This window comes from Lytechinus pictus, chromosome 3, assembly GCF_037042905.1.
Source record: "Lytechinus pictus isolate F3 Inbred chromosome 3, Lp3.0, whole genome shotgun sequence".
NCBI lineage: Eukaryota > Metazoa > Echinodermata > Echinoidea > Temnopleuroida > Toxopneustidae > Lytechinus > Lytechinus pictus.
In genome coordinates this window covers 15409298-15430719 of record NC_087247.1, presented here as the reverse complement: position 1 = coordinate 15430719, position 21422 = coordinate 15409298, and the positions used below count along the sequence as shown (strand labels likewise).

Here is a 21422-nt window from a genome sequence, read left to right as displayed (position 1 = left end):
TATTTCTTTTAATATAGTGCATTGCAATCATTAGACGAGGGACAAATGAGCTACAACTTGCTTTACATCTCTCCATCCAAGTAGATCTAATTACATGAATATTGACTATGTAAAAATTGAATTTTTGAGTATGTATATTAGTATTTATTAATAGCGGCGGCCGCGCGCGGGGGTTGCATTTCTTCTGCATGATGATTGATGATAATATATAATAAATAAATGGCTTGTAAAATCGCATTGTAATTGCTCGCAGTCACACACACTTACCGGCAGTTGATCGAATTAAATTATATCATCCACGTTGGCGCCTGACTTGCATGAGCTGCAGCTGATAGAATGCAAATTCCAGAATATAATGTGCTGAGTTTATAGTTGAATCAAAGGTTGAATTTACTAGTAACTTGTACGATGTTACTGTTAGTTAGATAAACAACAACGCCAACGGCACCAAACCGAACAGCTGGGGCAGCCAGTGGGCGTGTCTAGAAATTTACTTAGAATAGGAAAATCCCATGCGCTATGAAATTAAATTTTATTTTTTCTTTCATTTTAAGGATGCAAATACATTCAATTCATTATTTGGAATTAAAACTTTAATTAATTAATTAATTTAATGTAGTGAGATATATACCATTACCATACATTACAACAGCTTTAGTGAGTATAGAAAATAAATTCGCTGTAGATTATAAAAGACTGAAGAAAGACTCTATGTCCGTGATCGCATGCGCTTATGCATACCGGTACGTACATGTCGAGTTAAGTTTTCGCTCATTTTTATACTTTATAGCTGAGGTCGTCATCCATCGACGGATATTTTGACATCGACATATTAAATCATGGACATAACTTTTTTAGGAACAGCATCCGCTCATCCATCACCTACTCGGGGAGTGTCAGGCACGGTGGTAAAGAGTGGTAAGACGTAAAAAAAAGACTTATGGTTATGTAGCTGCAGCTCTGGTCCAACAGTCATCCACCATTCTCTTTCTTTCCTAGTGCTCTTTCGCAGCCCAAGGAAACACTCTGACAGGGCGGCGCGGCTTGTGCTAGCTGAGCATGCCCGGCACTGATGCGTAAGCGCACTAGCGCCCAACTTAGTTTATGTTGATTTAACCCAGGGGCCCGTTTCTCAACACCTGTACCTGGACAAGTTAGTAACTTAGTCGTATCTTTATCCACCAACCACGGAGATAGTTCCAATCTTACTAAACCTGTTTCTCGAAAGGCTTCCTAACTAGAATACCTTGATATTGATACTATCGGTAAAAAGAGCAGACGAGACGTAGCCTTAAGTCACAAAATAGCATATGTTTCAAAAAGAAAAATTATGACAAAATTGCAAATATTGTGATGAATTGGGAAATACATCTTTTCAAAATAATACTAATTATTACTAAATAGCACATGTAAATTATGCATCATACATACTTAGACCATGAAGATTGGAGCATTCAATTACTGAGAAAATTAAATTATGAATAAATCATTTCATAACTAGAAAATCACATGTGGACGTTGAGATGGGTACCCCTGGGACATCAAATTTTAATAGTTTAAGAAAGTAAACCATAACGGTTTTCTTTGTAAAATGTAAAATTATACGCCCTTCTACGATTCCAAACATCAAAATATAGTTTAACAAAAACAAAATTGAATATTTGAAACTGAAACATACGATTTGACAAATTCTATGCGTAAATTAGAGATAGAATTTATCCAAATGTTAATAGGGGTCTGAAAACGACAAATACGAGTCCAGTTATGGATGGCCTGAGGTGGTAGAAATAAAAATCTTTATCGATTAAATCATTTTACTATTTCAAACTGAATGGTTTGTGGCGTTTTACCAACATTTTTATAGTTCCTTTTTATTAGAATTATCATTGAATGCATTATCCCACTTGTTTTGTGATGTAATTTCAACCTATATGATTGATTACATAAGATTATTATTTTCAAATATCTAGGCACTTTTGATTGTCATAGTCTACCCATGTGATGGGACTACATCATTAAGAAAGAAGTTATGACAGGTTCGGGGGTGTCATAAATATTTAGTGAGGTTGTTGTACCCGATTTTGGTAAAGAGGGCTTTGTGAAACGGTTAGCGGACAAGTAGCTCACTATCTCCGATTTAGTCAAGAAGTTAGACTTATGACGGTGTTGAGAAACGGGCCCCAGGAGGAAGGGGGCCGGAGCTCTCTGTTAATGTTAATGGTGTGGGCATCAAAAGACAAAGTCAAAACCAAGGTTAAATTTTTAGAATGTCATCACAACTTGAAAGTATAGGGAGCGTTTCATGAAAGGACTTGTTTGACGTTTTATGTGACCACAGACCTAGTCTTGAGGATTCCATGATGATGTCTTTTACTACTACTAGTTTAGTTTAGTTTACTCCAACGATGTTGTATTGTAGGACTAAGCCTGTTCATCGATCAAAGTAGAATGTCTATTGCTGCTCTCCTTCAGACAAAATTAGCTGTGCTACTTATGTTGGCAGGGAGGGGTGGCAGGGGTATCGTAGACAGCAAAAAAATTCCATGAGAACACACGAGAATCGAAAATCACTCAAAATCATAGGCAATCTTCTCTTTTTAAAAAAAAATTGACATATACTTCTTCATCATTGGAGTCTTGAACCGCCGTCCATATATGCATAAGACTAGAGACTGACCAAAACAAAGATGGATTTCCCTAGGAAATCCATCTTTTTTATAAAAAAATCACGTAATTGGTCTTGATTTAATTATCTCTACACCTACCTACGCCTAATGCATAGGAAGGTTTAAAATAATAGTCAATTAAAATGTAAAAAATAAAGGTTTCTTACCAGACCGATGTTGTGTAGATCCCTCGATCCAAATGTACACAACGCAAGTACAATAGGGTCGACCCTTGAACCGCTTACGTAGGACGTACATCCGGTTAGCGATGCCGTTTTGAAGAACAATTTATAGATAAAAATTATTATTTCACACTTATAAGTCGATTAGGAAAATCCATATTTTGTATTGCATGTTCCAACATCTTCCATTAGAGCTTGACTTGTACAATTACATTTAGCCAAATCTGCATTGACATTTTTTGTCTTATATTATTGGGCCCAAAAATTTAATCTTTTACTGATGAAACTCAAGTGAAAGGTACAACTTTCCAGTTGTCATATACGGTAGTTAATGATCAGGAAATGGAAAAGTATATTATTATTATCATTTTAGATGGAGAGGCATGGCTTGTAGATTGTGGTGAAGGCACCCAGATTCAGTTAATGAAAAGCTCAGTCAAGCCTGGTCGCATCACCAAGATTTTCATCACGCATCTCCATGGTGACCACTCGTTTGGATTGCCGGGTCTATTATGCACCCTCAACACAGCTTTCCATGATCCGGACAGAGAGGGCAGTATTATGGAGATATATGGTCCTCAGGTATGTTTGTTTTAGAAACCTTGTTTTCAACATATATGTGCAGAACCGGAACAGAATATTTTTGCTTTCCAAATTTGTTTAGCATGTTAGGTCAAAAGAAAAAAGCTAATCTGTACAGTAAAAATCTGCTACACAAAAACTTTAATGTAGCAGTGTTTGGAAAATTTGGAATAAATTGTGTAGTGATACAAGGAAACTTATTCCCTGCAGAATCATTGTTTCTGTTGTTCATTCAAATTTGGGGTAGAATTCTGAAAAAGTTCTCATCTCTGTTCTTATCTTATCTCACTGAGATAGGAAGACAGATTTAATTGGTATTCTGAAAATCTTCTCAACGTGTTCTTATCTCTGTAAGGACTGCCCCCTTTCTCATCTTCAACACACCCTTTTTTTAGATATTGCCAATCAAAATGCACTTTATACTGGCAGTTTAACCAGTAAGAGCTTTCCTTATATCAAGAAAATATTATGCCCACTTCTTCTTCTTCTTCTCTATAAGTACAGGCCACCGTCTGGCGTATTGTCGTACTGTATTGTCGCACTGCACGTACACTAAGTAATGGCTTATGTTGGTATATGCACAAGTTATAAGGTTATGTGCTCAGCATAGGTTGTAAAGAGAGAAATGATAGGAGAGAGACAAAGAATATTTTCAGAATACCAATTTGAGATTGTGACGTAGATATGAACATTTTCAGAATACCGCCCTTGGTGTTAAGATAGTGCTTGTATTTATGGGAGTACCAACAGTTGCCATAATGCTGATAAGACCAGTGATACGATACTTTAGTTTCAAGTACTGTATTCGGAATGATGGTGTTGCTGGCTTGCCATAGTTGAGATTGATTGGATCAATTGCAACTCATTGTACATCCCTGAGCTTTCAATGTCACTTGTATTGATACTATGAAACTGTAATGTAGCCTACTATTTCAGCATGCTTTTTATATTTGGGACCGTATATCTCAGAATTTCAAGTTAAGTGTTGATGTTGATAACCTGAAACCTAGCCTTTACCACTCACAGCCTAGCAAAATGATAGATAAACATGATCAAAGGTAAAACTAGCTCGGAACTGTATTGTTAGGCTCAGAATGCCTCAACTAGCCATGTGACTGTAAAAAATATTGGGTTTTCTACACGTAACACTAGGTTGCTAGGCTGTATCTGAGCTCATAATAAGAGTATCATAAATGAGAATAGCATAGTATATTCACCAAAATGTTGCTTTTGATATTTTTGTCTGGCTTCTTGTTTGCTCTATTGAAGGGTTTAAGAAAGTATGTCCGTGTGAGCTTGGAACTGTCAAGATCAGAGATGTCATACTCCTATGTGGTACATGAGCTTCAGGTTCCAGATACTGACCATCCCCACGACTGGAAGGTTTGTAAAACTCCTACACTATGATTTTACATAAGAGGCAAGGTCAGTTGTCATTAAAATTGTTAGAGAAAGGGACAATTGGCATCAAGTCAATCGGAAATAGTCTCATTTTGTCTAACTTCCATGAAAGATCTATGAAAGAGATAATCTGAGTTTTCATTTGATTTCTGTTGACTTTATTTAAATTCAGATTCAAAGTCACTTGCATATTTATTTCTGTAATGCTATGTGTCATTAACACATATATATTAAGGGCTTAATATGTATATTTTCCAAAGATTGCAAAAATATAATATAAGTGCATTTGGTGAATATCTTTCCTACATTTACTAATAATAATAGGCATTTATATAGCGCTATCTATCTAGAAATGTTCTATTCCGAGGCGCGTTGTTATCATTATTACCCCGGCTTTAGCTCGAGCTGCCTTTCAGCGCTCATGCATTCAAGGAATTAATCCTGCCTATTTAGTGGGGGGGGGGGGGTTGTATTAAAGGAATACAGAAGTTGTTTTTATCTTCACACCCCCTTTTTTTTTTTCATAAACTTGAAACTGCTGAATTTGTTAAGGTTTATTTTCTATTTATTTTAATCCAATATAGTCTTGGAAGCCATCGCATGAGGCAGAGGGTTCATTGCATCCGAATGAAAAGGCAGGAAGAAATATCACTATGAATGCTGATGGCATTTACAATCTGTAGGTAAACCAAAATGAGTACAATTATTCAAGACACAGAGAGAGAGAGAGAGAGGGGGGGGGAGGAGTCAGTGGAAATGAGATGGAAGGTTGGGGTAGATATAGACAGAAGGAGAAAGAAGAAGTTACATTGCACTGCTAAGCAAAATTGCAGAGAGTCAGACAGTAAGAAAGGAGACGGAGGATGAAATGTTGATAATTACATTTACATGCAAGCTTAAAATTGATCCACATCCTTTCATGATAGTAGTATTCTCTATTTTGAATTTATGCATTGATCTCTCTCTCTCTCTCTCTCTTTCTCTCAAACATACACATGTGCACATCTCACACACACCCACCCATACCATACACATGCATTCACACCCTCAACTTAACTCGCACTAATAGTACATATCCCTGCAATCCTCAGGGTCAGAGTGTTCCAACCACGGTACTGTTAGAGAATATTAAACGCCCTCACCCCAAAATAGTATCTAAGATCATATGAAATGGCTATAAATTATGATTATAAAACGTTAGTTTTCGAGTTCATTTTAAAAATTTTTACCCACTATGGGATAGTGCTATCCCTGAGTCTGTTCTGAAATTCATTGCGGAACTTGGGGTATCTTTCTTATTCTAGTAGAGAAAGCAGTTTCCAGTGCCTGTGGTGTCAAGTGGTGACATGGTCCTGTTGACTTATTCAGTTTCTTATTCAGCAAATTGTAGACATATCATTTCCTGTCGTTCAGCACGGGTGCTCATATTCAACAAACCGAGGGCATCATCGTAATAAGAGAATTCACATCTGAGGATGATTTTGATTGCCTTTTTTGGATGTTCTCAAAGTTTTTGGACATGATCCTTGGTAAGTCCTGGATTCGAAACTGGGACTGCGTATTCAACTGTTGGTCTGATGTAACAGTTGTAGACTGTCAAAAGATCATGGGTGGGGACATTGTGGTGTTTCAGTAGACGAAGCAGTGCAAGTTTCCATATGCTTTCGTCAATTTTTTTTCACACTATGTCGTGTTTCCATATGTTGGACCACTTCCTTGCCACCATCTAGATACACATGGTGACATGGCAATGTACACATTATTATAACTCGGTTAGGGACATAGTTCTTGAAATATGATTGTTTCATTTTAACAGTGGGGAAATGTTACCTCCAATTTTGACTTTTGATTTGATATTTTTGGTTTGCAGACATGAAGATGATCATCATATCATACGTGCTGCCCCTCTGACTCACCGGGTTCCTTGCTTTGGATATGTGTTTCTGGAGAAGCCTCAACCAGGCAGGTAATAGGACTATTAAAGCGATGGAGTGGAATCTTTAAAGTCGGGTTGACGGCAAAATGCAAATACCGTCAGTTTGTTCATATCATTGAACTTTAATAAATAATTCTTATCTAAACTCTGCAGAACTTTTCTCTATTTCAAATATGATTTGCTAACCTCAACCCATTAAGCCTTATTCCCATGATAACTGATAACTTAGGCTAGGTTTTTTTGTGTGTGTATTACACTAAAACCAAATTGTGTTTATTTGGTTAACAGTGCTTTGAAACAGAAAAGTTTTCAGTCAGGCTGACTACAAAATGCCATCAATATGATCATGTCGATGTAGTTTTTGTGTTTCCAATGAAATTATATCATCAGAGGTGAGGAGAGGGGGGGGGGTGAAATCTGCCCCATTGTAGTGCAATATTTCTACAATGCATGGGGGAGTATGTCTTAAACTTCTTCTTAAAAGTCTTGCACATCTTTTGAGACCATATTTAGCATTTGTAGTAAAATGACTGATCCAACGGTTCTATCTATGCCCTAGGTTAGATGCTGAGATGCTCCGGAGTAGGGGGATCCCCCCAGGTCCACTGTATGCCAGAGTCAAAGCAGGTCAAGAGATAGAAGCTCCTGATGGCTCAGTCATCAAACCACAAGATGTGGTAGGACCAACAAGACCAGGAAGAAAGATAGGTATGATTTGCTCTTTTTACAGGACTTGGATTAACCCAAGAAAATGATGGGGAGGAGTGCTTTGGCCCCCTAAAGGTGCACGACCAAGAAAAAAAAGATGAAAAGGAGAAGAAAAAATGAACAAGGGTGAAATGTGATATTGTTTGTTGAATATGTCAAAATCTATCACAAAATAGATTTACATTTAAAAAAAGCTGAATATTTTGGTTGCTAGACTTTTAAAGAAATTGTCCCACATTTGCCATGTTATGATCATTTTAACTGCCTTGTTGCCATCGAAATTCCCTGATTACCGACAGTGGTTCTAAGGCTTAACAAGTGGAATGCCTCTGGCAGTCTCGCCTGCATTAAGCAATGCAACATAGCAGCAGTGCTGACATGGAAAACAGCCAAGATGAATAATTCACAAAGAATACCATTCATATAATAATAAAGTCCTAAGTTCATTGACCCTAAATGACATTTGACCTTGATCATGTGACCTGATGCATGTCAAAAGTGATCAAAGAAACTTCGTTACCCTCATGTCCAAGTTTCATGAACTAGGGGGCCGTTTCATAAAGCTGTTCGTAAGTTAAGAGCGACTTTAAGAACGACTGGTGAACCTTTCTTACGCGCGTAACCATTGTTAATGAATATACCATTTTCCCTCGCATTTTCCACAAGAAAGGATCACCAGTCTTTCTTTAGTCGCTCTTAACTTACGAACAGCTTTATGAAACACCCACTAGGTCCATATACTTTCTAAGTTATGACATTTCAAAAACTTTACCTTGGTTAGATTTTGATGTTGATATCGCAAAATATGGTAAAAAATTCATTGACTTTAAATGACCTTTGACCTTATTCATGTGACCTGTAACTCATGCAAGATGAATGGTGATACTTGATTACCCTTGTGTTCAAGTTTCATGAACTAGATCCATATACTTTCTAAGTGATGACATTTCAAAAAGTAAACCTTGGTTATGATTTTCAAATGGAAAATAATAATCATTCACAAGGCACACCCTGTGAGTGTTCGAACTAAGCTCTTCATTGTTTTAATATATCTATTTCTATCAGAGATCTTATGCAGGGATATAGTCCAGACCGGTACTTCCGAGTCACAAGGTCGTTGGAAAAAGTCTTCTCCCAAAGGCTTTGTACATTTGATTTGGGTGAATCGTGCCAAGGTTGGGCTAAGGCTGGGAAAATTTGATCTTAAAGGACAAGTCCACCCCCAGCAAAAAGTTGACTTGAATAAAAAGAGAAAAATCCAGCAAACATAACACTGAAAATTTCATCAAAATCGGATGTAAAATAAGAAAGTTATGACATTTCAAAGTTTCATTTAATTTCACAAAATAGTTATATGCACATCCTGGTCGGTATGCAAATGAGGAGACTGATGACGTCATCCACTCACTATTTCTTTTGTATTTTATTATGTGAAATATGAAATATTCTAATTTTCTCCCCATTGTCAAGTGACGCATAGATTAATTCCTCCCTGAACTGTGGAATTAGCATTGTTTGATATTATATGGTTCAGTCAAGTTGATCCTAATTGTCAGATCTGTAAAAAATGAAATATTGTATAATTCAAACAATAAAAAACAAAAGAAAAAGTGAGTGAGGGACATCATCGACTGTCTCATTTGCATGCTACTGATATGTGAAAAATAAATGAAACTTTAAAATGTCATAACTTTCTTATTATACATCCGATTTTGATGAAATTTTCAGCGTTATTCTAGTTTGATTTTTTCTTTTTATTCAAATCAACTTTTTGCTGGGGTGGACTTGCCCTTTAAGGCCGGCCTCAGTTACAATCCTGATCATTTGTGACAGGGGCTAACTATAAACTGGTCTGTTGCAAGGAGAGCAGTGAATTCTAACAGCATATTAAGAAATACAGTTATATTCATCAGGTCCTTTTATATTCTTAATCATAATAGTGATCCTTGGAGACACTAAGGAATCCTCAAGAATCGTTCCCATTGCCATGAATGCAGATGTCCTGGTTCATGAGGCTACTGTAGCGGACGAACTTCATGATATATGCATTGAGAGAGGACACTCCACCCCAGGTTGGTATAAGGCCCATTGCATACTTCACATTTGCTGTGGTCGTCACTCAACGGACGAGTCTACAAATTTTCCGGTGATTTGGGCCAGGGACAGGGTCAAAGGTGGCTAAGGGCTATGGTTTTCAACTTACATTTTATGATCATATTACAATTTCATATTTTGGGCCTGAAGAGGGGTCGAAGGCAAATTTTTACAGAGACTGTACAGAAATATCATAGAGAAATTGTATGATTCTTGGTGGATAAAGCAACATTGGAAAAATTAGGTGACCAGGATGTACTGCACCAGTGAGATTTTACCTGAGTCCCGTTGGATAAGAGTTACTATTATGGCAACTTTGGCATCCAATGGTAACTACCATGGTAACAATACCTAACAGCCAATCAGAATCAAGGGTTTCTGGGAAGCTACCTTTGGATGGTAATGTTACCATAATAATATCTTTTGTGTAACGGATCCCAGGAGTTGAGGGCTGGGTCAAGCTGATTACTTTTGATCCCAGGCTCAACATCACCAGTTAGTTAAGTGCTAATCTCAGCTGGTTAGATAAAACGCATGAATAATGATTATTTAAAACTCATGCATCAGAACATAGTAATCTGAGCATAACATAGTATACCATTTCAAGTGAAAAAATACCCAAAACACGCAGAAATACCCACAAGCAAAGAACCCGATACAAAAAATTGTAAATCGTGGATTATAATACATGAAATTGAAATGTACACAATTTGGTTGGAGCAAATATTCAATTTCTGTAAGAATCTTTATTTCCATTGATTGACTCTGGTACACAAATTATGAGATGGGCATAGTGCTAAATTTGATAGACTTGTTCAGTGTCCTTTTCGTAACACAAAGCGTTTATATGCTTTATAATTTATATTGCAATTAAATCAATATATTTTGTAATTCAAAACTGGTACTGGACTTCAGAAAATCAACTTGGCATAAGAACAGTGTGCGACATGGAAGTTAAAAGCCTGGTGGAATGTTACAAATCCCATTGTCAAGGTTTAGAACTCGCTAATTTGTTTTGCATGAATAAAAGAGTTACAGCTCCTCAGTAGATGTACAAAGCCACTTTTATATTTAAGGGTTATCATCTAATGATTCGAATAATGTTTGTAGCTCTAGTGTAACCAAAGCAAATTTTCAGGTTTCCCATTCTCCCAGCTAATCTCAAGTCATTGTTTCTATAATGTATAGTCTTTTATTTATTTTTTCCATTGTTTTCTTTTTCTTCTGTACAATGACAGCCATGGCTGGTCAGTTTGCTGCACAGATCCAATGCAAGCATCTAGTCATCAGTCATTTCAGCCAGAGATATTACCCATTATCACGTCAATGCAAGGTAATTATTGATATCTTAAAGTGATCATTGCACTTTGTTCTGATGAAAATAAATTATCATTTTGGCTCTTGAAAATGGGCTAAACATTAGGCTTATAGTGTAAAAATACAATCCCAAAAATTTCAAAGTTCAAAGGAATTATTTTAAAAATTTGGAGACGTAAACCAAAGTTTGCAAATAATTGGGGGTTGGTTTCAATGACTGTGTATACAGCGAATCTGTGCACCACAACACACAACCTCTGGATGAAACCAGCATGACCTACATACAGTGTGTACAAGGTACACTGAATGTACAGTGCAGCTAATAATAAAGTGTGCATAGGAGATACATACAGGGAGTCAACACAGCTAACAGACTTTTTGAATTTGGGGAAAACTGGGCATAAGCTGAATGTGTCCAATACAGACGGTGACTCAAAATCAGGCTTATAAATTGCTACTTGTGTCTCATTTAAGAGTTTTTCACCCTATATTGTGGTCTGTTTCAGGGTTTCTGAGGACAAATACAGGCACTCATACACATGTTTCATCTCAGTTTGAGAATTTTCTAAATCAGCTGCTCACAAAGTGAAACGATCCCTTCAATTCTGTGATTCACATAGAGACCACTTGGTTAAAGGAGGTAATGGGCTAACCTGTTGACTACTGAATTCTGTTATTCCATAGGCTTGGTACCGGGACCACCCTGTTCCAACAGTCTTATTCAGTTCTTATTTCCCATCTAGGCTGTATAGGGATAATCATACCAAATGTTGGGAAATGTTTTTTGAAAACAAATGCTGAAAATCACCAACACGAGCAAGCATATGTGGCTATTATATTTTTCTGAAACATCAGAACCGAATAGACCCATCTGACTGAAGGCCTTGCCTGTTTTGCTAACGACGAATCAAGTCATAATTTTCTTAGACATATCTGTACTCAGCCAATCAGATTCAGGTATTTTAGTGGCAATTCCAGATGGCAAAATCAATATGAGGATGGAAGACTCCTGAAATATGCAAGGGGAGTGACCACAAAACTTTAAGTTTTTATATTTTGGTTTTCTATCTTGCTCTGATGATGTGTCTGGAATACTCACCAGTAGAACTGGGTTGGTGATTTGTACAGTCTCTTTTTATGATTTTATTATTTCTCTCATATTTTTTCTGTGTTTGCAATAGGAAGGGGATGAGACTGTTCAGAAACTTCTTGATCAGACAAGAGCAACATTTCCAGGAGGGAAGGTGACTGCAGCAGAGGACTTCATGACCATCTCTGTCCCTGCCAGAAAGTGACTGCAGCAAAGTACTTAATGACCATCTCTGTCTCTGACAGGAGATGACTATAGCAGAATACTTCCCAACCATTCTGTCTCTGCCAGGAGATGAATACAGCAGAAGACTTCCTGACCGTCTCTGCCAGGAGATGACTACAGCAGACGACTTCATGGCCATTTCTGTCTCTGCCAGGAGATGACTACAGCAGCAGACTTCATGACCATTTCTGTCTCTGCCTACAGCAGAAGACTTCATGACAATTTCTGTCTCTGCCAGGAGATGACTACAGCAGAAGACTTCATGGCCATCTGTCTCTGCCAGGAGATGACTACAGCAGACGACTTCATGACCATTTCTGTCTCTGCCAGGAGAGGACTACAGCAGAAGACTTCATGGCCATCTGTCTCTGCCAGGAGATGACTACAGCAGAAGACTTCCTGACCATTTCTGTCTCTGCCAGGAGATGACTACAGCAGACGACTTCATGACCATTTCTGTCTCTGCCAGGAGAGGACTACAGCAGAAGACTTCATGGCCATCTCTGTCTCTGCCAGGAGATGACTACAGCAGAAGACTTCATGGCCATCTGTCTCTGCCAGGAGATGACTATAGCAGAAGACTTCATGGCCATTTCTGTCTCTGCCAGGAGATGACTATAGCAGAAGACTTCATCGCCATCTCTGTCTCTGCCAGGATATGACTACATCAGAAGACTTCCTGACATCTATGTCTCTGCCAGGAGATGAAAAGACTTCCTGACATCTATGTTTCTGCCAGGAGATGAAGACTTCCTGACATCTATGTCTCTGCCAGGAGATGACTATAGCAGAAGTCTTCCTAACCATTCTGTCTCTGCCAGGAGATGACTACAGGCAGAAGACTTCCTGACCATGTCTGTCTCTGCCAGGAGATGACTACAGCAGAAGTCTTCCTGATCATCTCTCCCCTATTTTTTTTCTCTCCCTCCCTCTCTTGCACTTTTTGTCTCACCTGCATAGCAGAGTGAGACTATAGGCGCCGCTTTTCCGACGGCGACGGCGGCGGCGGCGTCAACACCAAATCTTAACCTGAGGTTAAGTTTTTGAAATGACAGCATAACTTAGAAAGTATATGGACCTAGTTCATGAAACTTGGCCATAAGGTTAATCAAGTATTACTGAACATCCTGCCTGAGTTTCATGTCACATGACCAAGGTCAAAGGTCATTTAGGGTCAATGAACTTAGACCATGTTGGGGGAATCAACATCAAAATCTTAACCTAAGGTTAAGTTTTTGAAATGTCATCATAACTTAGAAAATATATGGACCTAGTTCATGAAACTTATACATAAGGTTAATCAAGTATCACTGAACATCCTGCATGAGTTTCACGTCACATGACCAAGGTCAAAGGTCATTTAGGGTCAATGAACTTTGGCCGAATTGGGGGTATCTGTTGAATTACCATCATAACTTTGAAAGTTTATGGATCTGATTCATGAAACTTGGACATAATAGTAATCAAGTATTACTGAACATCCTGTGCAAGTTTCAGGTCACATGATCAAGGTCAAAGGTCATTTAGGGTCAATGAACTTTGGCCAAATTGGGGTATTTGTTGAATTACAGCCATAAATTTGAAAGTGTGTTGGTCTAGTTCATAAAACTTGGACATAATAGTAATCAAGTATCACTGAACATCCTGTGCGAGTTTCAGGTCACATGATCAAGGTCAAAGGTCATGTAAGGTCAAAGAACTTTGGCCACGTTGGGGGTATTTGTTGAATTGCCATCATATCTCTATAAGTGTATTGGTCTAGTTCATAAAACGTGGAAATAAGAGTAACCAAGTATCACTGAACATCTTGTGCGAGTTATAGTAGTTTTCAAAATCAGCACTGCTGCTATATTGAATCGCGTGATGCAGGTGAGACGGCCAGAGGCATTCCACTTGTTCATTCTTTCTATCTCTCTCGTTTTTTTTCTCTCTCTCTGTTGTTCTCCTAAAGTAACTACTCAAAATATAAAAGAAAGTATGAATTCTTCATCAATAAACTTGATTTCACAAATTTATTTCATTTGCAGATATTTTTGAAGAGTTAATTCCATTATAAGCAATGAGCAACAAGCGAAATGGGCACAAGTTATCACTTCATTTATCAATGAATGCAAAAAAAACAACTACTTTTTAATTGTATGCATGCACGAACCAACATAAAGTCTTCAATTTTTGCACAGAATAGCATGTGCTCTATCAAGATTTCTTCTTTAATTCCAAAATGCTATATATTTTTTTTCAAATTCGATTCCTTTTTTTTCCCTCTTCTAAACTGTGCTAATAAGAAAAATGTGATCAATTTCAAAATGACATGAACTAGTCCAGTAGATATGTGAAAAAGATGCTCGAATCTGGCAGAAAGTGTGAAATTTGGCATACAGGGGTATTTTTGGGCGCTGATTTCAAAAATTGCCGGCCCCAAGCGATTTGACCATCGGGTCGGCCGCCATTTTGAAATCCAAGATGGCCGCCATGATAAATCATTAAATGTAAATTTCTTGAGTTTTACATGACATGTGACACTGAAATTTGGCATATAGGGGTATTTTGAGGCACTGATTTCAAATATTGCCGGCCCCCAGCAATTTGACCATTTGGTCGGCGGCAAAATGGCCGCCATCTTGAAATCCAAGATGGCCGCCATGATATATTATTGCAATCATTTTCTCGAGTTTTATATGAACTGCGGTATTGAAATTTGGCATATAGGCTTAATTTGGGGTGCTGATTTCAAATATTGCCGGCCCCAAGCGATTTGACCATCGGGTCGGCCGCCATTTTGAAATCCAAGATGGCCGCCCTTAGAAATTATTAATGTCACTTTCTTGAGTTTTACATGACGTGTGACACTGAAATTCGGTATGTTGAGGTATTTATAGGCACTGATTTCAAATATTGCCGCCCCCCAGCAATTAGACCATTTGGTCGGTGGCTAAATGGCCGCCATTTTGAAATCCAAGATGGCCGCCATGAAAAATCACTAAATGTCATTTTCTTGAGTTTTACATGATATGTGACACTGAAATTTGGCATATAGGCTTAATTCGGGGTGCTGATTTTAAATATTACCGGCCCCAAGTGATTTGACCATCGGGTCGGCCGCCATTTTGAAATCCAAGATGGCCGCCATGAGAAATTCATTAATGTCATTTTCTTGAGTTTTACATGACGTGTGACACTGAAATTTGGCATACAGGGGTATTTTTAGGCACTGATTTCAAATATTGCCGGCCCCCAGCAATTCGACCATTTGGTCGGCGTCTAAATGGCCGCCATTTTGAAATCCAAGATGGCCACCATGAAAATCATTAAATGTCATTTTCTTGAGTTTTACATGATATGTGACACTGAAATTTGGCATATAGGGGTATTTTGAGGTACTGATTTCAAATATTGCCGGCCCCCCAGCAATTTGACCTCCAGGTCAGCGGCAAAACGGCCGCCATCTTAAAATCCAAGATGGCCACCATGAAATATCGTTGCAATAATTTTCTCGAGTTTTGTATGAGCTATGGTATTGAAATTTAGCATATACAGTGTAGGTGTAGTTTAGGGCACTTATTTCAAATAGTCTTACCACCAGGTCTGCCGCCATCTTGAAATCTAAGATGGCCGCCATGAAAATCACTAAAAATCATTTTCTTGAATTTTACATGTGCTCTGAACTTTGGCAAATAGAGTACCTATTTTTGGGTGCTGATTTCAAATATTGCCAGCCACAAGTGCTCTGACCATCAGTTCAGCGGCAAGATGGCTGCCATGAAAAACCATATCAAAATAATTTTCTTGGATTTTACATTATATATGACACCAAACTTTGGCATACAGAAGTACGTGGCACTGATTTTTGCCGGCCACCAGCAATGTAACCACCCAGTTTCGGCAAAATGACCGCCATGAATTAAAAGCAATGATAATTGTCTTGAGTTTTACATGAACTCTGGCCCTGAAAGTTGTCATATAGGCATATATTTAGGCACTGATTATTGTCAGACCCCTGTTTGGTTGCCATTTTGAAATACAAGATGGCCGCCATGAAAGATTATTTGCTCAAGTCTTACGTATTGCCTTTACACTTTGAATTTGGAGAAAAACTTGATCTTTGCATCCTTGATCAATGAAAAAAAACATATTAAATATATGCTATTTTGAATTCAAATATGGTTACCAAGTTTGAATGATGTACAACATTATAATGGTGAGTAAAACCCGTTGTATTGGCACTGAAAACAAATCCAACACAACCACATCTTTGTCCGTTGCAACTTTGGCACCCTTAATTGCTGATATAGATGTTACGTAAGTATGAAGCACCATGAATACAAAAACCAGCTAGCTTCTTCTGCAGTTCCACATTTGAAGTGGCTTTGGTTGAATAATAACCGTCCGGAACAATCATTTTCTGTTGAGAGGCTGTAAATTATTTCTTTGAGTTTTATATGATCTGCAGTATTGCACTTTGACATATATCGACATAGTGCGGGGTGCTTATTTCAAATATTGCTGGCCCTCAGCGATCTGATCCCCTGAGTCAGAAGCAAAATGTCAGCCATCTTGAAATCCAAGATGGCTGCCATTAAAAAAGATCATTAAAAAAAAATCACTTTATCTAGTATCACGTAATGTATTATTTCAACATTTGGCATCTAGGGATATTGAAATTGCCCCCAGTAATCTGTCCAATAGATATGCTGCAAAATGGCCACCATCTTGAAATCTAGAGAGGATCGACTGTCATGAAAATTCATTGAAATCATTTTCTTGGTTTTAAATAATTTGAGGCACTGCATTTTAGACATACAGGCAGGTTTTTGGCCTGCTTGTTTCAGAATATTGCTCCACTAATTGTGATATTTTATTACAAATCGACATGAAGATAAAACTGCTCCAGACTTGAAGTACTGATGGTTATATAGTGGTATGATGATGATGATGATGAATTAATATTAATGATGAATGATAATAATACATATTTTATTGTTCAAAATAGAATTCAGTAACAGAAATGCTCCGAAAATTTATTTTGCCCATACCCTGTAGATCGTGAGCCCGGCAGCAACTTAGCAGCGCCACGTCGGACGTTGCTCTATCCCTTAAAAAGGGAAGTTCACCTCGGAGAAAAGTTTGTTGTAAAAACACAAGAAAATATGATACAAAAAAGATATTGGTAAATCCATCTAAGATATCAGAATTTTAAGTTTTTGATTTGTGACGTCAAAAAACTGTACGAGCAGCTGCCCCATTATGTTGTGTGATACAAAATGCATAAATGGTTCATCATGGGTAATTTTTTTCTTTCTGGAGCGGGTGTGAAATCATTTGTTTGTTGATATACTGAGGGTTCAATAAAAAACATTTTCATTTTTTTTAGGAGGCTACATTTCATTGAGTTTTGTACTATAAGAAACATGGGGGAACTGCTTGCATCTGACGTCACAAATACACTAAATGAAATTCCAATAGCTTTTTAAATATTTGATGGAATTTCCTCAAACCTTCAATATTGTTTTCATTATTTATTATGTTATTGTTTCAATAAACTTTTTGTCAGGGTGAACTTCCCCTTTAATTCGTTGACCGCCAAACAGGGTAGAAGCAACTCCCCTCTTTTAACATCTTTTGGTCTTATGCTGTCGGAGCTTGATCTCCCGATTGTGAGGCGAACATGCTCCCATTGTCAGATTGTCGAACACACAATGGTTATCAATTGAATCGTTTCAAAGTAATTCCTGGAGATCTGTAAGATTCACTGTCAACCGCCTAGCATATAAATGATTGATAGCAATAATAAATGGATTACCATCAGTTATACCATACATGAATTTTGATTCGTGCTATCATATTGTACTTATTTTCCCCCACAATGATCAATATTTAGAACTAAGCTAGGTAATCATGTCCTTTGTGTCATGATGGGTCATATTGGAATTTAAAATGGCAGATAAAGTGTGTTATGTGCAACCAAAAAATTACACGGGGGCGGCGGGCGAATTCGCCCCGGAAAGTCCTAAAAGAGCCCCGGAAAAGGGCTAAAAACATTCACACGAGGGCGACTGCAAAACTCATAATCGCCCCCGTCAACTAGGCTTGGGAGCCAGCGCCGGGTAATCGAGTCTACCCGATTCTCAATGCCAGAGTCGGGGAGTCGACCCTGATCTCTGGAGACTCGAGTACCAAGCGGCGGCGGTTCTGAGATAAAGGGACTCTAGTCTTTGCCATGCTCTCTCATTCATGGACGAAAATCGGCCCCAGCGCCGACTCCAAGCACTGAGATAAAATAAATGTAGAATTTGGAGCCGAGGAGTCATACACCTCGAGCAGAACGTTTCTCTGCTTGTGTGCTTTAGGCTCAGTGTGACTGCATGTGGTATGGGGATGCATCGTGTGCATTGTGTGTAGTGTGTATTTCTGTGTGTGTGACTGTAAAATGCCAGTAGAGACCACGTGCGCATGTGTTGAGCGACACTTGTGATTGTATCATGAACTGGGATTTGTGTGTGGATTGTGTGAGAAGTTTGAAGGTGTAAGATTTTGGGCGACTTGATAGATGATTGCTCCCCCCCTCCCATTTATGTACACTCTCTAGCCCCATGTCGAGCTGCAGCCACCCATCTTGATCCTTCCCCCCAAAGCTTGTCTCTCCTCATTCCTTCTTTTCTTCCAAACTTTATTTCCCTATTATTCTTGTTAATTTCTCCTTTTACAAGTTGTAATTCACTACGAACTTCATTATAATTTTAATGAAGTGTTTATCACCTCTTGTTTGTTTTTAAATATTTTTATATCTCTGTTCAAAACAAGAGTCTCGTCTATCCCTTTAAAAAAAATCACGCTTTGATTTTTTTTTTCTTTCATTCAAAAATCCCATTGATAACGTTTGCTTGCTAGTCTTAAATGGGAGTCTTGCCTTATTGGAATATTGGCAAGAAGTTAATAAAAAAAATGATGTTATTGTTCTGTCAGTAATAAAAGTAGAGATTCAACTATGGATATTTTTCAGTCATATTTCATTTAATCTTCGTTATTTTAATCCAAACATTCATTTTTTTTTCAATGATGTATTTCACCTTTGGCCAGTTCGCCATTTTCTTAAGTGACTGAAAACGTAGACTAGCCCCTTAATTCAGGGACATCAACCCTCGGCAATTTGTTTACATAACTTTCTTTGTCTCCGTCATGTATTGCACAATCTTGAGAAGCACATGTTTGGAAATCTGATATTCTTGTGGTGGTGGGGGGGGGGGGGGGTACGAGATTGCCGCCCTTTTCATTCTGTTTTGGTTTGGCTGCCACATGGCCTCTCTCACTGTGTGGAGAAATTAGGTCAGGTAAAATTTGCAAAGACGTGGATAAGTTCATTTCAATTAGAGGCCGTGCAAGGCTAGGCATTCATGATGGATGATGGAAATTGCCAGTTTTGGTTCTGGTAGGCCTTTTTGTCATGAATCTGTGTAACTGATACGAACGCTTAACAATTCAATGACCTTTATGACTTATATCATTATTTTGTATGAATAATTTTAAGTCTTTTTTAAAAAGTGTCATTTAATAACTTTCAGTCAAATATGTACGAAGGATATTTGTTCAACTTCATAACATTTGCAGGTACCTATATTGTATGATAAAATAAATTACCTCAGAATTGTACAAATTCAGAACTTTCTTTTTCTTTTACATTGTCTTTAGACACGAATACAGATCTTTCTAGATTAATTTAGCAAATGGGCTATAACACTAAATAGTAAACACGCAAAGCTCACGTCAACCAAGTATCAAACATTCAAACTTGGATTAATTCATGGAGGTTCTACCTCCATGATTTAATCTGAATAGGTCTGTATTAGGTCCATGAATCAACTCAGATATCGTTCAAGCATCAAAATCAATCTATCATCACAACACTAAAATCATAAACAATCACTTGAAGAAACAATGCGAAGGTCAAATCAGGGAAGTGTTATACTTCCCTGGTATATGCTAGCTACCATGTGTATATATATACACACACACACATACACACACACACAAACGCAAAAAAGCCGCGAAATAGCTCCAGAAATTGTAGCCCTGGAAAGTGGAAAAAGAGCCCTGGAAAATGAAAAAGTAGCCCTGGAAAATTTTTAAGTTTCTCCAAAAAGAGCCCTGGAAAGAAAAAAAGTAATTTTTTGGTTGGTTATGTGTTATATGTTCATTATCTATCCATATTTGAAATTAACATACAATACAAGTTTTTGCTTCATAATACCAATTTACAGTGTCGCAGGTTATGTAGAATTCAGGAAAAAAATTTGAAAGATATTTCGTAGTAGCCATCTTAGATGTCAAAGTGGCGGTCATTTTCAGCTGAACCGGTGGATCAATCACTGGGGCAGCAATATTCTAAAACCAGCAGGCCAAAACCTGCCTGTATGTTTAAAATGCAGTGCCTCAACTTATTTAAAACTCAAGAAAATTATTTTAATGAATTTTCATGACAGTCGATCCTCTCTAGATTTCAAGATGGTGGCCATTTTGCAGTATATATATTGGACAGATTACTGGGGGGGGGGGGGGAAATTTCAATACCCCAAGATTTCAAAATAATACCTACGTTATAATTATGATACTTTATTTTTTTTTATGATTTTTTTTTTATGGCAGCCACCTTGGATTTCAAGATGGCTGCCATTTTGCAGCTGAGGTATCACGGGCCTAAACTATTTCCCATAGACTCGTGTGTTAAAGAGACGCTCTAAAAAAATAAGGATGAAATTCGAGAATTGAATGTTTACTACCTGTCCAGTGGATAGGATATATGTCTGACATTCCATATCTGACCAGAAAAGGGTACCTCGACCAGCTCATTTTAAAAATAAATCGGCATTTATGAAGACTACACCTGACAGGATCAAATTCATCACTTGAGACAGTAAAATGGCAATACTTCTCCCGCCAGTATAAAAATAGTTCCAAAGTGGCGATATTTCTTCCCAATTTGAAAAAAGGAAGTTCAGTAAAGTTACCCTCCCTAGAATCAGTGTTTGATTATCAATCATATTCATTCATTTTTGTCAATCAGCAATATCAAAATTAAAAATTGAGAATTAAATGGGTTAATTGGCTCGAATGAATATCTTTGGCCCGTATAACCCTGACTCAGGAGATCAGATCGCTGAGGGCCAGCAATATTTGAAATAAGCTCCCCACACTACTTCTATATGTCAAAGTGCAATACCGCAGAT

General features: G+C 37.8%; 1 protein-coding gene and 1 long non-coding RNA gene across 2 annotated transcripts; one reads left to right on the top strand and one right to left on the bottom strand.

The window, feature by feature from the left end:
- The first annotated feature begins 719 nt into the window (after positions 1-719).
- LOC129255849 (zinc phosphodiesterase ELAC protein 1-like) lies at positions 720-18016 on the top strand. Its single transcript, XM_064096491.1, has 9 exons — positions 720-918; positions 3222-3430; positions 4700-4813; positions 5416-5510; positions 6702-6797; positions 7327-7475; positions 9416-9547; positions 10808-10902; positions 12068-18016. The coding sequence occupies exons 1-9, from the start codon at positions 840-842 to the stop codon at positions 12179-12181; spliced, it is 1083 nt and encodes a 360-aa protein (XP_063952561.1). The 5' UTR covers positions 720-839; the 3' UTR covers positions 12182-18016.
- A 1050-nt stretch (positions 18017-19066) lies between these two features.
- LOC135153538 (uncharacterized) lies at positions 19067-20375 on the bottom strand. The gene is made up of 2 exons (XR_010292950.1): positions 20204-20375; positions 19067-20012 (listed from the first exon to the last, which is right to left on the bottom strand). It is a non-coding gene; the product is annotated as an uncharacterized LOC135153538 (long non-coding RNA).
- Between the last annotated feature and the right edge of the window lie 1047 nt (positions 20376-21422).

What these genes read in the sequence shown, in the direction of transcription:
- LOC129255849 (XM_064096491.1), top strand. Translation starts at nt 840, where the DNA reads ATGGACATAACTTTTTTAGGAACAGCATCCGCTCATCCATCACCTACT. An exon ending in TGGAGATATATGGTCCTCAG is followed by an intron (nt 3,431 to 4,699) that starts GTATGTTTGTTT and finishes GCTCTATTGAAG; the next exon opens with GGTTTAAGAAAGTATGTCCG. An exon ending in GAGAGGACACTCCACCCCAG is followed by an intron (nt 9,548 to 10,807) that starts GTTGGTATAAGG and finishes GTACAATGACAG; the next exon opens with CCATGGCTGGTCAGTTTGCT.